This window comes from Pristis pectinata, chromosome 25 (genome assembly GCF_009764475.1).
Source record: "Pristis pectinata isolate sPriPec2 chromosome 25, sPriPec2.1.pri, whole genome shotgun sequence".
NCBI classification, from domain to species: Eukaryota; Metazoa; Chordata; class Chondrichthyes; order Rhinopristiformes; family Pristidae; genus Pristis; species Pristis pectinata.
The window spans coordinates 2,423,787-2,441,828 of NC_067429.1; the positions used below are offsets into that span (position 1 = coordinate 2,423,787).

The 18,042-nt window shown below is 47.1% G+C and overlaps 1 protein-coding gene across 1 annotated transcript; it reads right to left on the reverse strand.

Annotated features, from left to right (window-relative positions):
- Positions 1-485: 485 nt before the first annotated feature.
- Positions 486-17,390, reverse strand: LOC127583044 (coatomer subunit zeta-1-like). Its single transcript, XM_052038759.1, has 9 exons — positions 17,000-17,390; positions 11,935-12,003; positions 11,758-11,839; positions 9,704-9,795; positions 6,672-6,727; positions 5,976-6,053; positions 5,391-5,442; positions 3,712-3,750; positions 486-549 (listed from the first exon to the last, which is right to left on the reverse strand). The coding sequence occupies exons 1-9, from the start codon at positions 17,015-17,017 to the stop codon at positions 502-504; spliced, it is 534 nt and encodes a 177-aa protein (XP_051894719.1). The 5' UTR covers positions 17,018-17,390; the 3' UTR covers positions 486-501.
- Positions 17,391-18,042: the final 652 nt, after the last annotated feature.

The following is an 18,042-nucleotide window of genomic DNA, read 5'->3' on the forward strand; positions in this document are numbered from 1 at the left end:
TGCTGTGGCCCAGGGATTACAGAAACGTTCCATCTGATGCTGCCTGTCAGGAGGTCACCTCTCACTGCTGGGACTGCAACATACTCCACTAGTTTGGTCTCTACACCTTCCTCCTACCCCTCAACCTGGCTTCACACTCAAACTGATCAGCCGGTAACACATCACCAGCTCATTTAGCTCACAGCTGGATGTGGATGCCATTGTGCACAACTGCCTCCTACAACAGTGACTACACACTGCAAGACAGAATCACTCCATCGGCCAGCTGTTTCGTGACATTCCGAGTTCCTGGGGAAGACCGGAACTAAAATGCAGGGACTGGGCTAGCAAACATCAGGAAGCAATCAGCAGCCGAGGTTGTAAGCTGAAGCAGAGTTGTCCGGGCAAGTCTCGACTGCCTTTGCCTTCACCCCTGGACACATGCCGCCCTTGGCCAGTTTCAGACGTGAAGTGGAGTTTGACAGATGGGAAGGGCAGACGAGAAGAAGGAAGATTCTGGTTTTATTTCAACAGTGACCATTTGATCTGTTCCTTTGCCGACTGCAGGACCTGGGGCAGAATTAAACGACAGGTGGTTAGTAAATCCCAGCCCCTCCTTGGAATGGCCACATCCATCATGCACGACCCTTCAGAAGGAATCGGCCTTCCCTCCTTAGCCACGAGGCTAAAACCCCCTCCAAGACCCACAGCCCACTGCAGTAGCATCAGCCTAACCAGCCGCAGAATTCAATGGAGAACTAGGGGAGGGTTGCTGGGGATGGAAGAGTTCAGTTCCATGGCGGGTCGGAAAAGAAATGTACTGCATCTTTACTGTAAAGCAAATTGAGAAAACTAGCAAAAATCCACAGACGTACCAATACCCTGCATTCTAAACACACCGTCAACAGTGGTCTCCATCCGTTCATTTTATCCTTAGCAACAGACCCACAATGTGTGTAAAACCTCCACCCACAGCCCTCTATCCCAATATTACAGTGACAGCCTTGTTCCCCCAGTACTGTACACCGGTGTCAGTGGCCATCCTGGACACAGTGTCAGGGTCATTTCATACTGGAACCTGTTCTGCTATTTAATGAGATCCTGCATCATGTGACCTTATTTGCTACTCCTATCTTTGCCACTTAATCCTTAATTTAGATGCAAGATTGAGAACCAAATTCCATATTGGATCAGTCATTACTTGTTATGTGTGGAAGAGTTTCAAAGCGAAAGTGTTTCCCGATCATTCCTATAGATTTGGCTTTAATTTCTAGACCACTGTTCTCCTTATCCAGGGCATTGCAACTGATGGAAATGGAGCCTCTACCCCTACAGCCTCCGATATCTTGAAAACTAGGGTCAAATCACTCCTCAGCCTTGGTTCTAGAGCACACAACCCAAGCCAAATAACCTCTCCTTCGAGAGCAGGCGTGGAAGAGAGTAACTCAAGTAAATGTTCCCTGTTGGAACAGGGGTGTCAGTGTAACATGGCTTCAGGCTGTCACTGTAACATTGGGTAGGATAAATTGGATGAGACTAGGGCATTAATAATGGGAAAATTGAGAAATGGCAGAAATTGGAGGTAATTATTTGGGGTTGGTCTTCATGGTAAAAGACACCAAAAATTTTCAAAATACAGGCCGGCACAGGGTTACAAATGCCTGACTTATGGACACAAGTGGACGAGCTCCCATAATATTAAATTCAAAAATCTGACGTACACACACACACACTTCCTCTCTCTCTACTTTTAGTAATTGTTCTTCCTTCAGTATTACGTGCTTTTGATGCCATTCATTACCGTGGAGGTGTGGTTACCATATAGAGTGTGTTCTTTGTGTATTTTCTGATTTATAGACAAAATTGACTTATGGACGTCTGTAAAACCATAACCAATTTGTTAACTGGGGACAGCCTGTAATCAAGCAGCTACAGGGAGGGAAAAACTTCCTATCAATAGAAAAAAAAAGTACTAGACGTTCAGTATCTCTGCAGCCAGTTCCTCTAAGAAGTCCCCCTACAGAGCACAGGTGAGACCACACCTGAGTACAGTTCTGATTTAAGGAACTTGCATTGGAGGTTGTGCAGAGAAGATTCACTGGGCAGATTCCTGGAATGAAGGGCTTGATATATGAAGAGAGTTGAGTTTACATTTGTTAACGAATGACACCTGATCTTATTGAAACATGAGATCGTGAGGGGGATCGACACGGTGGGTAGTGAGAGACCCTTTTCCCTACTGACGCCATCTAGAACAAGTTGCACGAGGAATTTCTTCTGAGAGGAAAGTGAATCTGTGGAATTTTCAATCCAAGGAGGGCTCTGGAGACAGAGTCATTGAACATGTCGAAAGTGGAGACAGACGCACAAGTGAACTACAAGAGAGTGAAGGGGTGGTAGTGGTGTTGAGGGCAAGATTGGATCAGCCATGATCTTATTGAATGTAGGAGCAGACTCGAGGGGCCAAGTGGCCTGTTTATGTTCATATTCTGGTGAATTACACTTGGCTCGCTGCAAGGGTTCCTCGTTGCGACACAGTGAGGGACCCACATCTCGGTATAAACTTCCTCTGGTGAGGGGAGAGTCATGGAGGGCGGTGGCTGGTGTGAATCTGTAACCCTGGCATGGGGCAGGTCAGAAAGACTAGCATGTAGCAGAGGGGCAGTCTTGTCCTGAGCAATTGTGTAATTAATTCAAAGTACACAGTCTTGCACTGTTAGTAAAGCCCCAGCCTTCAGGTGATCAACTACACAGGTAATACAAGGGGTTAGGGTGTACAGACAGCCATGACTTGGACATGTATTGCACTTGGACATGCCTTGTAGCTGCCAGTTCTGGAGGCAGCCCAGCGATCTCTTCCAGACAAAGGATCTGCTGCAGCGAATCAGTCTCCTTTGGTGGGGGTTTGCAGGTGGGACTCCGGGGGGGGGGGGGGGTAGAATGTTAAAGATGAGCCTTTGTGGACACCCAGATCCCACTGTCCTGTGTGAGGAAGGAACTCTTTCCCAGTCTGGGAGGGAGGAGTGTCAAATGGCCATGACAAAGTTGGTGAGGTCGCAGACAGGATCCACGCCAGCAGAACAGAGACGCAGGAGACTGCAGGTGCAACAAACAAGGTGCTGTAGGAACTCAGCGGGTCAGGCAGCATCTGTGGAAGGAAATGGACAGTTGACGTTTCAGGTCGAGACCCCTCATCAGTCCAGATGCTGCCTGACCTGCTGAATTCCTCCAGTATCTTGTTGCTCAAGATGCCAACAGAACCTGCACTAACTGCAGGGTTAATATTCACTCCATCCCTTTATTGACTTGAAAAGGAGGGAAAGGTACCAAGAAGTTGTCAGGTTGTGTTTTTCTGGTATTGCTTCAGGTCGTGTCCAGCTCACCGGCACCACCTGCCTATCCCACACGAAGGTGGGAGGTGCCTCTCCAGTCGCTTCCTGCTGTGCCCACCACTACACCAAGGGGCTGAATTTTCTGGGAAAGGTTCCCTCAGATTGGCCTCTAACTCAGTCAGAACTTCCCAGGGAAGGATCAGTACAATTCCTCCAAGAAACCCCTCCCTCACCTGAAATTGAAGACGACACAGGAACACACACAATTCCTGAGCGATTAGCTATGCAGGGTTTTCCCTAGAGGCTAGTGACGAGGGAGAGACAGTGGAGTAGGGTAAAATCAACTGTATCCCCAAAGATTGGGGGGGGGGTGCAGGGAGAATGATTTGAAGGGTCTTACCTGGGCCATACTCTGTTCAGTTAAAGGCGTGTCATCAACCTGAAAGGATATTAAAATCTCAGTAAGAACTTAAAGCAAGAGCCTGACACACAACTTGGGAAAAATCGGTAGTTTTGCTTGTTGTGAGAATAGGTAAAAATCAGAAGGAAGTAGCAGAAATCAGGAAGAGGAAAGCTGTGGTAGGTTCAGGCCAGAGGAACACAGCCTTCGTAGAGTGTCTCACCACACAGGAGCGAGCCACACCCAAAGGAACAAATCCAAGCTGCAGGGTTTTCATTTTAAATTTGATCTGGGTGTCACTGGCAAGGCCACCAACTTCTGTCCATCCCCAACCGCCCTTAAGGTGGGAGCGAGCTGCTGCCTTCAACTGCTGCAGTCCTTCTGGTGAAGGTGCTCCCTCGCTGCTTAGCGGTTAGTGTAACACTATTACAGTGCCAGCGACCTGGGTTCAATTCCCGCCACTGTCTGTAAGGAGTTTGTACGTTCTCCCCGTGTCTGCGTGGGTTTCCTCCGGGTGCTCCGGTTTCCTCCCACATTCCAAAGACGTACGGGTTAGGAAGTTGTGGGCGTGCTATGTTGCCGCCAGAAGAGTGGCGACACTTGCGGGCTGCCCCCAGAACACTCGACGCAAATGATGCATTTCACTGTGTGTTTCAATGTACATGTGACTAATAAATAAATATCTCATCTCAGACCCAGTAGTGATGAAAGATTGCAATTTATTTCCAAGTCAGTATGGTGTGTGACCTGGAGGGGAATCTGCTGGGTGTGGTGTTCCTGTCTTCCTGCTCCCTCGTTTTTTTAGGTGGCAGAGGACTTGGAGTAGCCTTGGGGAATGGGCATTTTTACAGAGGGTACAGACCACAGCCAGTGGTGGAAGGAACAAATGTGTAGGGGACAAGACTGCTGGTTGACTGTGTGGGCTGATCTCCCCCAGAGGGCCTCAGGTTTCTTGGTGTTGTTCAGAGTACTGCTGCAACGTATGAAATATGATGGCCTATGCAGGCACAGCAAGATCCCACAAACAGCTGTGATAGTCATTAGATAATCAGATTGGCCGGGACACAGGGAAGCTCTCCTTCTCTCTGAATAGCAGCAGGGTTCTCTTACGTCAGAGGGCAGCTTGGGATCTTGGTTTTAACTCCTCACCTGAGATACAGTGATGGAAACAAGACCCAGATCAGGCCAGTAGTCAGTTAAAACAGAAAATGCTGGAAACACTCAGCAGGTCAGGCAGCGTCTGTGGAGGTGCAAACAGTTAACATTTCAGGTCCATGATCTGGCATAAGATTTGACACGAAACATTAACTGTTTCCACCTCCACAGACACTGCCTGACCTGCTGAGTGTTTCCAGCATTTTCTGCTTTTATTTCAGAATCCCAGGATCTGTGGGATCGCCCTGTTCCACCCAGGCAGAGTGGACCCATGAACTGGTCAGCTTTCCACACCTGTACCTGTGCACCCCGTCGTTAGTTGAGAGGTCGGCTGTCAGGGTTGCCGCTGCTTGTCAAGTAGTCAAAGAGAACGAAACCATAGGCCGATTCAGACACCGTCTGACTCAGGGACAGGATAGAGAGGGGGGTGAGGGCAGAGAGAAAGGAAGAGAGAAACAGAAGACACGGTCAATACTGAGAGATCACAAGGGGCATGGGACATACGTTCCAGAGGGAACACTTACCCGGAAATTCACTTTCTGAATGACCTGCTGTGGATCACTCTCCAGAATCACCCTGGCGAGGGAAGGAGGACGATTAAACCACTCACAAAATACAAAGGAAACTGCAGTGCCGAGACGTGATTCTTCCCCTCCCTCAGTTCCCCCTCCTCCAGTGCCGTATCACTGACTGTATCCCCACTGACGTTAATCCCCCTCCCTCAGTGACCCCTCTCCCTCAGCACCGTGTCACTGACTGTATCCCCACTGACGTTACCCCAGCTCCCTCACGCCGTCCCTCAGTAACCCCTCTGCCCCAGCGCCCCGTGTCACCGTACCCCCACTGACGTTACCCCAGTTCCCTCTCACCACTGCTATCTGTGATAAAGATTCTCTGAACGTCCCCTTATTCTGGGTGACCTAACTGGAGGAAATGATTTTCTTTAACACTTTGCTCATAAAACCCCCGAATCATCCGTTTCCAAGTCTCTACAAGCCACTTTTGTGCAAAATATCCTCATAGTTTAACCCTTAAAGTGCTGTAACTGATGAAGTGTACGTCTCCACGATATCCCTGAGAACATTAAAAAGTACAAAGTGTGTCCTCACCCTCCATCCACGATCTCATCTGTGATCAGCATGACCCCATCCATGTTCTCCATCAGAGACTTCTTCTCCACATTCTTCCTGAAAAATGGATTATCAAATGAAACATAAATTTAAAGTCCATTACTTTATCCATTCACCAATGCCCTGGTATCCAGCAATTAAAGCAGTATGCATTGAGTTGTCAGTGGGAAAGGTCAAGTGGTTCTCACTGGAGTTACTAAGCAAAACTGGACATCAAGTCCCATCAGGAGGTATTAGGACCAGTGACCAGGGGTTAGTCAGAGATGCAAACAAAGTAAACATCCTTTAAGTGTCCTAAAGGATGAAAGAGAAGGCAAAGTTTAGGGAGGGGTTTCCAGGCAACTGGAACCAAGATCTCCAGTGGTGAGGGTAGGAAGTTCACAAGAGGTCAGAGGCAAAGGAACACAGACATCAGGAGGGTTATAGGACAGGAGGTGGCTTCAGATAAGGAGGTAGAAGGGGTTTTAGAGGCAGAACAATAGGAGCAGGATCGCGGGGGGGGGGGAGGAGGGGGGAGGGTGGTGTTGGGTGACTGGTGAGCTTCTGTGATGATGGGGATTTAGGTTCAGAAGTCGATCCAGTGACAGGGAAAGTCAAGGTTGGAGCAGGGAGTGGGTTAGAATGTTTCCAATGAGCCCTAGAGACAGACTCGAGGAGATCTAAAGTCATACTCACCGTAACATCTGGCTGACAGAGTCAAACAGGCAGTTGAGGACGGCCATCAGCATGAGCTGTGAACAGACAGACTGTGTTATTAGGTGCACATGAGCTCCCGATGTACCTGGCTGCACTGAGGGACAAGCAGTTGCTGAGCCATTAGACCTCACCAAAAGCTCAGAGCCGTATCTTAAAGAGCGTTTGTAAAATCTGGCATCATCTCGGTTTTACAATTCCCACACTTGTGCCCTGATCCTGAGCTTCGACCTCCAGCTCCTCTCCAACCAGACATGGTTACCAATAGTGACAGACAAGGCACAGATACCCAGTTCCCTTAATGTCCTTGGTACATGTGACAATAATAAACCAATTTACCAATTGCCTGCACTTAAACAGTTCATCCATTGTGTGACCACGTTGGGAGTGGGGCCCCAGTGGAGGACCACTCCTGGGCCCCGACCTCCACACCAGTACAAGCAGTGGGCACTGGGGTAGGCAGCCAGTGATTCTGGGGCAACGGAAGATCTGCCATGTTATCACTCCCTTTACACAGTGAGCAAAGTCCATCCAGCAGTCACTTCTGTGCAAGGCTGTGCTCCAAGTTAAAGTGAATGCAGTAACTCCAGGGTCTTTAATCTTTGGATCAACTGGGAAAAGCAAACTGAAAAGAATCTCTGAGGAAGAATTCATGGAATGCATTTCAGGATTTCTTTTTTGAAAAGAAAAAGAAAATGAGAGCAACACACCAAGAACTATTTTAAATTCAGTATTGTGTAATGAGACAAAGTTAATTAGTATTTGTGCATTTTCTAGGAAAGAATTCCTGGATGATATAATTACCTTAAAACTAAATGATATGGGTAAGATTGAAACCAAAGGGCCTTGAATTGGAACAATGCCAGTTATGGAGGTAAGAAGAGTAATTTGTAGATTGGGAGGCTAGATTAGAAACTATGGTGACAAAAGATGGCAAATAGTTACATAAATAATCCATAATTCTCAATGAACAAGCATTCAGCTGAGGAAGTAAAAACTTGACTGGAAAATCATTGCAGAGAAGGTGAGGACCTGTATTAGAGTTCAGAGGAACCTCAGTACTGCAGAAGAGCAAAAAGAAATGGGAATGGAAATGTACCAGAGGCTGCAGACGCTGGAATCTGGAGCAACCAACAATCTGCTGGAGGAACCCAGTGGGTCGAGCAGCGTCTGTGGGGGGAAGGAACTGTCGCCATTTTAGATCGAAACCCTGCATCAGGACTGAAAATTAAATCACAAGAGCCAAAAAGGAAGAGGGAAGTTCAAGTAAATGTGTGCGCTTTACAGGCAGCAACAAGAAACGTTATAAACGTAGGAGAAGGAATTGTAGAGACTTCAGACAATTCTTTGCCCGTCTTCACAATAGAAAACACAAAAAATGTACATGAAGGGGAACCAAGTGATGAGGAACCGGGAAATATTATCAGTAATTAAGGCAAAACAAAAGCAATGGGCTCACATGTAACACAATCTCTATACTTGGATTTTAAATGAGATTTTTTATAACAGAGATGGTAGGTGTATTAGTGCTGATATTCTAGAATAAACTGGTCTTTTAGATTGGTCCCCATGGTAACAAGAAAGGAGAAAAATCTGGAATTAAGACATGGGGGTGGGTGGAAATCACAATACAGTTAGGAGGAGTCAACATGGTAGATTAAAGGTTAACAAAAATTCTGTAAGCTTTCTCAAGGATAGATACAGGATTTTTACTAGGCATTTGATATGGTGCCATAGGGGAAGGAAATTACACAAGATTAGTACTCACGGGATTGGGGTTAGCATGGATTAAGGTTTGTTTAATAGACAGGGAGTGGGAATAATGGGGAACCCTTAGAATAGCAGGATGTAACTGAGTACAGCAAGTACCAGTGCTTTCACCCAAGCTAATTACAACCCAGGTCAATGAAGGACTGTATCTAGCTTCACAGATGATGCAAGTCTGGTTGGAGAAGTGGGAATGCAGTTGTAGACTAGATGAATGTATGGACAAGGTGGTGGCAGAGAGAATGTAATGTGGGGAAGTGAGAGACTATACACCTTGAAAATTAGATGTTCTAAAATAAAAGGAGACTAGTTATTGGAAGGATTTGGGTGTTCACAGATATAACAAGCATCTAAGAAGGCAAACAGTAAGTTAGCATTTTGTACCATTGGTCTGCCATTGTGTGAGATTCTGTCAAGACCACTTTGGTTTATTTAAGAGTTTTGGTCTTAGTACCCAAGGATTTTTGGTCTTAGTACTTAGGTTCAAAAGACCAAGAGCTGTACTATGAGGTTAGATTGGTTCATAGAATGAGTGGAGTTTAAAAATAAAAGGTAAATCTCATTCAAAAGTATAAACCTCAGGAGGGAGTGAGAGGCGTGATGCCCTGGAGTCTGACACCATCCCAGGAGAAGGGTCAAACCAGACTGAGATAAAAATGGAGCCTCTTCACAGGGCAGGTTTGGAGCTTTCTGATCCAGAGACTGTGGGGTCTTCAGTTGCTGAGTTTTTAAAGAGAACAGAATTAATATTTGTATACTTACTGGAAATTGGAAGACGGCGTGGAGAGGGGAAGTGGACCAGTTCTGATGTATTTGAATGACAGAGCAGGCTCAAGGGGCGGCAAAGCCTTCTGAACCTATTCTTTTTGCTCTTAAAATTCTAAACTGTCTCATTATGACTTTGATATTTGTCTATTACCTTCTAAACTATGCCTCGTTACAGCTGCTCTCCATCGCGATGTCTTACTACATTACCGTTACCGTGACTACATCACTCGATGGTGGTGCTGTTCCTCGGGTGATGCATTCTGTACACTGAATGTCTATTTTGTTTCCGATCCTCACTCGTTCACATGGAGGGTTGCAGGAAGCAGGCAGTTTCCGAGGACCCTGCCAGTGTTGCCCCAAGTTCTTCAACCAGGGTATCACGCCAGAACGGACAACAACATTCTTGTATTGCGTGGGAGGTGTCTTACCTCCACTTACTGTGGCATTTTAGTTAGACCACTAGAACTGTCTGCTTTTACCTCATTTTCCTGTGGACTCCCTACAATGTAGAAGTACAGATCGACGGAACTTTTGTAGATGATGGTCAGTCCCTCCAGGAACGCAATTTCACCTGTTTTCAGTCAAAGAAGAGGAAGCATTAGAATGCAAATGAAATTAAAGCCCCCTGTTCTCCAGTTTCCCCCCACCCCCCCTCTGGGGGTGGGGGGAGTAGACATGCATCTCAACTCCATCCAAAACCCTCAATCTCCTCACCCAGTAAAGATTCAAATGAGGAATCAAGGCAACAATTTTCTACAGCCAGAGGGTGTGGCATGTGGAGCTTGCTGCCCTTGGATGTGTACTTGAAGAGCCATGACCTGCGGGGCCACAGGTCCCCAGGTGAGGGGGAAGAGACAAGCCCCTGATGTCCACTTCAATGCCTTCCTCACTGTAAAGGGAAACAAGAGCAGATGGCATGCCAGAAGGTGACTTTTCATAATCTCATTTAGAGGGATCTCACATCACTGTCCCCCTCCTGACATCAACCTGATATTGAAGAAATCTGCTACCTGTCCCAACATAAAAATGGCTTCGCCCAGTTTGAGTTGTCTATCCCATTCGCCATCCTGAACATTCTTTCCCTTCACCAGGGGGGACTGTGCAAGGACATTAGCAGTCTATATCTGCAGGATGCACCTCGGCAAATCAGCAAGGTTTCGTCAACATTTTCCAAACCCGACAAAGACACGGACACGAGATTTACAGAACGTGAACACCGGCTGGAGCCCCTGCAGTCACCTCCACCCCTCCCTCCTGCCCCTCTGGTAAAGTCAATGGGCATCAGGGAAAAAAAACAGTCCAATGGTTGGCCATACTTTGCTCTGAGAAAAATGGTCGTGGTTATTGGAGGTCATCCACCCTAGTCCCAGGACATCACTGCAAGTTTCTCGTGGCAGTGTCCTAGATTCAACCAGCGGGTTCATCAATGACCTCCCTGCCATCACAAGGTTAGAGGTGGGATGTCTGCTTATGGTTGCAAAGTGTTCAATTCCATTTACAACTCCTCAGCACATAGCAAGACCCTCGCAATGTTAAGGCGCAGGCCAACAGTGGTGTGAATGTTGCCAAGCAATGACATCTCCACCATGTTTACTTCCCCTCAACATCCATTGCCCGATCACCCACCATTAACATCCTGAGGGTCATCACTGACCAGACAGTCAGTGGACCAGTCACAAACATCATGGTTACACTACAAGAGCAGGTCAGAGGCTGGGTGTCCTGCAGTGAGGGACTCACCACCTGACACTTCAAAGGCTTTCCACCATCTACAAGGCACAAGTCAGGAGTGCGACAGAACACTCTCCACTTGCCTGGATCAGTGCAGTTCCAACAATTCAAGAAGCCCGACAACATTCAAGACAAAGTAGCCCACTTGATTGGCACCCTATCCACCAACCTAAACATTCATTCCCTCTACCGCTGGTTGCCCATGGACCATCTACAAAATGCACTGCAGTTACTGTATTCAGCCCCTCAACCGGTGATCTGTACTACCAAAGACAAGGGAAATATCACCCCCACATCTCCCATCACACGCCATCCCAATTTGGAAATATATTGTTATTTATTCACTGTTGCTGGGTCTGAATCCTGGAACTCAACTGTACTTGGGAAGCATCTTTACCAGACGGGCTACAGCAGTTCAAGAAAATGGTTTGCCACCACCTTCTCGGAGGTAATTAGGGATGGGCAATAAATGCTGGCTTTGCCAGTGATGCCCTGATCCTGAGATGTGATACAAGATGTATATTCCCTTCCAGAAGGCACACATGCAGGACAGAGAGAGAGAAAAACAGTCCAGGCACACCTGATGGAACTTGCAGCCAAGCAGTGAAGGGCTGAAGGTGGTGAGATTCAGCCAAACTTGGCAATGGGAGGGGATGGCTGTCAAAGTCAAAGTCAAGTTTATTGCCATATGCCCAAGTCCACGTGTGCACAGGTGCAATGAAAAACTTACTTGCAGCAGCATCACAGGCACAGAGCATCAGATACACAACATTCACAAGAAATTCTGTGCTGTCACACATACCTTCATTCTTGTGTGTCTTGTTGAAAATACTCTTTTCAAAATTCCTTTGTTCCTTTGTGGAGGGATACGTGTCATCGTAATACTGAGGAGAGAGAAGGATGTGAGGGATCAGCAACGCAAGACCTGATCATTCCCTCAGACATCACTGAAAAAATAAATAAATCTTCAAACAGTTACCTTGGCATGGAGACGCTCCCCATCATTGTCCAGGATGATGATTGCTTTGACGGTGTAGAGAGAAGGTTCCTAAAAATCACAACACAAGGGAAACAGAAAGAATGGATATTTTTAACCAAGGTGTAAAACTCCATGAGAGCTCCTCCCCCCTCCTCACTGATCAGAGGTCAACATTTCTGGCTGCTTTTGCCTCAGGCTTATGTCCATGTTGGATCCCTGCAGGAAATCTGGAAACTGAGGGGAGTGCAGGAGCCAGGTGGGGCTCCTCAGTCTGGTTCTCTGTCAGACAGTCAGGTCAAGGGTTCAAGCCCCACTCCAGAACCCCCGAGTCCATAACCCAGACCAACAATTCTAGTGCAGCCCCAAGGGACAGTTCTGGAGTCACAGGTGCCACCTTTTGTACAGGTGGAAAAAGACCTCTCAATGCCATTGGAAAGTGACAAAGGGGGGGTTGGTCCTTAATCTGGCCAAAGCCAGTGGAACTCAGCAGGTTGAGTAGCATGTGTGTGTGTGTGTGTGTGTGTGTGTGTGTGTGTGTGTGTGTGTGTGTGTGTGTGTGTGTGGTAGGAATTATCAATGCAGGGTTTTGACACAAAACGTCGGCAATTCCTCCCCTCCCCCCCCCCACCCCCCAAACAGATGCTGCTTGACCCACTGAGTTCCTCCTGCAGAATGTGTGTTGCTCCAGGTTCCAGCGTCTGCAGTCTCTAGTGTCTCTAATTCAGTAAAACACTTCATTGATGCTAACAGTGGAGACATCCTGAAGGAGCAGCAAGATACATTGCTGAGGGAACCCCAGTTCATCCGACCAACCAATGGCTCAACCCTCCCCAATCCTCAGAATCAGATTTATTTTCACTAACTTGTGTGAATTTGTTGTTTTGCAGCAGTCCAGTGCAAAGACAAAATTACTAAAATAAATAAAGAGTGCAAAATGAATAATGAGGTAGTGTTCATGGACCATTCGGAAATCTGGTGGTGAACAACCAGAACGAAGTCTGGAAAGTTACCTTCCCAACTTCAATGGGGACCCAAAAGTCAAGCCACACTGGTTTTCATCTGAAATCCAATGGTGGAACTACTCAGAAGGCCACAGCAACAGAGGCACCAGAGGTCCTCATGGGGTCCCAAGCCCATTGGAAATCCCATGGAATAAATATAACTGCGTTTGGAGCCTGTTCCCACACAAGATCCACCCACTCGTACCCCTTTGCTTCTCCTCCGCCCAATTGTTCTGCCCTGGGGTGGGGTGGGTTTGTTAGTGGAGCCATCAATGCACCCTGCCCACCTCAAGCTTCTGCCAAACTTGGTGGTCAGGACCCAACTGCTCTGCAGGTGTGTGCGTGTGCATACACGAGATAAGGAAGCAGAAAGTGAATTGCTGCACACTCCCATCCACCATAATGGGCAGGTTTAAAATTAGGGTATTAAATTCACTAACTCAGCGTTGGCTTTGAAGAGGTCCCATCAGATGGCACAACCCACAATATAAATGAGATGAAGATCACAGAGAGAGCAGTGACATCCTTCACCACACAAGCAAACCTGTCCACTACACGACATTTACTGTCTCTCTCTCCATCTGGTGTGAAGCCACAGGAGCTGTCCACTCAACAGAAGGCAGACAGAGTCACAACAATCACACAGTTCCTTCTCAAACTCTGGCCCAGCAGGGATTAACCCCACATGGAATGTTTCAGCCCAGAGGACAGAGGTACAGCATGGAGGGCGCCCTACACCAGAGGTGCTGACATTCAGGGATGTTAAATCAAGGCCCTGGCCAATGACTGAAGGGCATGAAGCTCTCCTCATCGCCAGACCATTATATCCCTCGACCACAACAGGTTATCTGTGGGAGCACAGAATAAGAGAACAGGGAGGTTATGGTACAATTACATAAAACATTGGTTAGGCTACAGCTGAAGTACTGAACACCGTTCTGGTTGCCACACTGAAGGAAGGATGTTTTTGTACTGGAGACAGTGCCAAGGAGATTCAACAGGATGTTGCCCAGAATGGAGTGTTTCAGCAATGAGGAGAGAGCAGATTGTTTACCTGGGAGTGGAGCAAGCTGAGGGATGACTTGACTGAGATGTATAAAATTATGAGAGGCATGGACTACATAGATAGCAAGAAGCTTTTCCCCATAGTGGCGATGTTTATAATTAGAGGACAAAGGTTTAGGGTTAGGGTCAGGGGATATGAGGTAGAATCTTTTCACCGAGTGGTTTCAATCTGGAACGCACTGCCTGAAGGGTGGTTGGAGCAGGTACTTCTGAAAAAGATTTAATGTGTTTGGAGAAGGTTTAAATTGCCAAGGCACAGAAGGTTATGGACCAAGTGTTGGAAAATGGGATCAGTCTAGATGGTGTTTGGTAATCAGCATGGACACGACGGGCCGAAGGGCCTGGCTCTCTGCTGTAATAACTACGTCTTTCTCCTGCTGTTGAAGTGCATAATTGTCAGAGATCTTACAAGTCCTGTCACACAAGGTCAACGGGCTGTGTTCCCAAAAGGTTTGAGAGTTGCAGGATGGACCCAGGTTCAAGGATCACATCATCACTGCTCCTGGCGGGGCGTTCACGCTGCCTAGTTTTATTTGGAGCATGGTTTTGTTAATCTCTTCAGGAGAATGAGCTCTGTATTGAACCATTAATGAACAGTTCAGACTATACTGCTTCCCCATTTACCACTTACAGGGGGTCAGGTACTAAACTGGCTTGGGAGTGCACCAGTATCAGGATGGGGATTGTGTGCCAAGGTGACAAACATATGGGGCCGGTGGCAGGATCCTTGTGTGCTCGTTGGCCTGTGACATTGCTGACAGAATGTTAGTGCTTTATGCTGGCAATGGAGATCACTAGTCTGTTAATATGCAGCACTGGTGACAACGTTGGAATATTAATGGGCAGTGAAACAGGTCTAGGCAGACTAAGTTTGGGTGGTAAACCATCAGAAGTCATGAGGAGGCAGCAGTGAATACCTAAACAAAATGCTGGAAATCTCAATCAGAAATAGAATTTGCTGAAAATACACAGCAGTCAGTATCTGCAGAGGAAGATCTGGGTTAGTCAGTTTGTTGTAAAGTGCATCTTCTCGCTGAGTGAGAGAAAAGTTGATTCAGTAAAAATACTGGGATTAATGTCCTGGTCTATGACCCAGCATCCCGAGGACAAGGTATCGGTCTCCTCTTGTTGCCCTGCTTCTTTACAAGATAATTAACCAAACAATACTTTGCTTAGACCCATCACCCTCATTGTCACATGATTCCTCCCCTCCCCATCTCTACCCTCCTGCTCCAGGAACCTCCCTGATCTCTGCACTCCCATTCTGACCCCGTGGATTCCCCAGTGTGAGAGAGTGCTCTTCCAACAGCAGCTGTGCCTTCAGCTGTCTCGGTCTCCCTTCCCAAATTCCCTTACCAAACATTACTGCCTCTCAACTATTTGACCAGGCATCGTTCACCTGTCCCCAACATCTCTTCCTCTCTGCTAGGATGTCAGTTTTTGATCTGAAGCTGCTTGGCACATCTTCCTACACATGGTTGAAGGGAGGGGTGAGAATCCCATTGAGGTTCTACCTGTTGTCACACATTTGAATCTTTTATTTATACAGAGTTGCATAAAACCATGCCACGACTCCCAGCAAGCCGGGGGATACTTGGCCAATTTTGCTGTCACTGTGTTAAGTGAATGTCTCAAAATGTGTGTCATTGTCATCTGGTCTCTGTATTTTACTGGGGAGAAGTTGCTGCATCCCTAATCAGGAAATGAGTATGCTGAAGGGATTTTTTTTTAAGAAGTTAAGTTGACATCGTTAACCGCAAATCCTGACAAATTTCAACCCAGTACCAGCTCACCGCCTGACGATAGGCTCCCGTATCGTTAGCAATGTCTCACCTCGCAATGTGCACTGTGACATATGGAAACAACGGGCCTGCTGGTGTTTAACTTTGAAGAAAAACTCAGCCGCTACAAAACTGAAATTAACCTCGACCTTTCTTCTATAGTCTGAAGGGAAGAATCTAGTGCAAACGCAGCTGTGCAAGGGCAGCGTTTGGTGACGGTGCAGGGTTAGAGCTGAGCCAGTGGTTTACCTACAATTCACATCAACCAGCCCTTCCCTTCACAGGCTCCCGGAAGTGTTACACGTGTCTCCGGCAGCGCCACATCACAGACTGAATCTATAGGATCACCATAAGTTCAGACACCACTCAAAATCATTCACAGGATAATTAAAACTCGATGCTTTGTGTCAAAAGTTGCCGTATCCTCACGCACGAACATTGTAACCGCAAAAGCTAACTTTTTATGTAAAATGTACCAACAAAAAACTTTATCAAAAGTTAACTTTAAACCATATGTTAATTTGAAAAGAAAATCCTTCTGCTTTGAGCCTGGTTGTCTGTAGTTGGGGTCCTTCCAAAACAAAGTTCTGTTATGCACTGACTACTCAATTACAGAGCCGAAGTGTATGACAGAACCTTTGGCTTGGGAGACCTTGGTCGATCCTCAGAGCAAGTCAGGAATAATCTCAGCCGACAGATTTTCAAATTACTTCCAAAAATAACAGTTGGAATAAAAAAAAACCTTTCTAATGCTTATATCTCGACGCGACATCGACAGCAGAAGCAGCAAACCCGAGAGAGGTTGTAATATCAACACTTGCATCCACTTTTACACCAACTGACGTCCATGTATCTTGTTACAACTTTACTTGTCTCGAAACAGGCACGCCAGCTGGTACGGCGCAGGTAACCGTTTCCTTCAACTTTATGGTTTAGTTTACAAACAATATTTTAAAAAAACACACACAGTTAGCGCCTGATTGTTACAGCAGACACCCGCCTCCCCCGGGTTGCGGATTCCGGGCTCTGTATCTCTGCAAAGCAGTTAAATGCAAAGTAAATCTTTAACCAACCCCAGCAGAAAAGCAAAGGCAGCTCTGGGTGGAGAAGGCAGTTTCACCCGGCTCAAGAGTCTGTTTCAATAGAGACAGCTCCCGCCGGGGGTGACATGATCTAAAGGGGGGTAAAAAAAATGCTCCCAAATGTAACACACCGTACCAGTGCAGAGGGATCCATGTTGCGCAGTGCCGACGTGGACAAATCTCGTCTCCACTCCCAGCCTCTCTGACTGGCTCCCTCGCCATAGGAGGGTTTATTTAGGATGGAACGGTGGCTGATGGGATTCTGGATGACTCCCAGTTCCTGGTAATTTCTTGCTTTCTGGTGGGTTGATCCCGGTCAGAATGGACGGTAGACACGGCATCCGCTGAACTCAGCACCGTGAAACGCACGGTGTAACGCGGGGGCAGCACACGGAGTAAAGTGCAACTGGTAGAGCCGCTGCCTCACAGCTCCAGTGAGCCAGGATCATTCCTGACCCCGGCGTTGTCTGTGCGGAGTTTGCACGTTCTCCCTATGACCGTGTGGGCTGCCCGCATCCCGAAGACGTGTAGGTTGGCAGGTGGACTCGCTGCTTTATAGTGTGGGCGGGTTGCAGGGATAATCAGGGTGGAGTCGGTGGATATGTAAAAGAGGTTCTCGGGGATGATATGGGGCAGTAGGGTTGATGAAGCTGCTCTGGGAGCAAGTATAGATTCAATGGGCAGAACGGCCTCCTACGTTGTAAGAGTATATGAAATGTTTATGTATTGTGTTCTATGTAATGAACACCAGGTGATATAGAATACATGGTACAACCATGGATTATACACCCACTGATAGTCATTGTAGAGCAGACATTGTATGAGATTTATGTTATGTGGCGATCATGACATGGGGCATCCTTTGGATGGACACATGCCATATCTTGTGTAGTAGAGCTACAAATCAAACTCTATTGGGAACTAGACATTCACTGCTGGTGATATTGATCGTTAGTGATTAGCTGGGGCTTCTGTCAACTCTGGGGGCTGATTCCAGTGGTGCTAGCTCTTTGTGCTGGGCTTTGCAGTGCCAGTGGGTGGTGAATATGCAACCGGGTGTCTGACATTAACACTGCTCAGGCAGTGTGAAGAGTGATTCTACCTTCTGCTCTGAATTACTCTGCCCCAACCCACCCCTAGACCTCTCTCCTTCCTGCAGCCATTGGAAAGGATACAAAT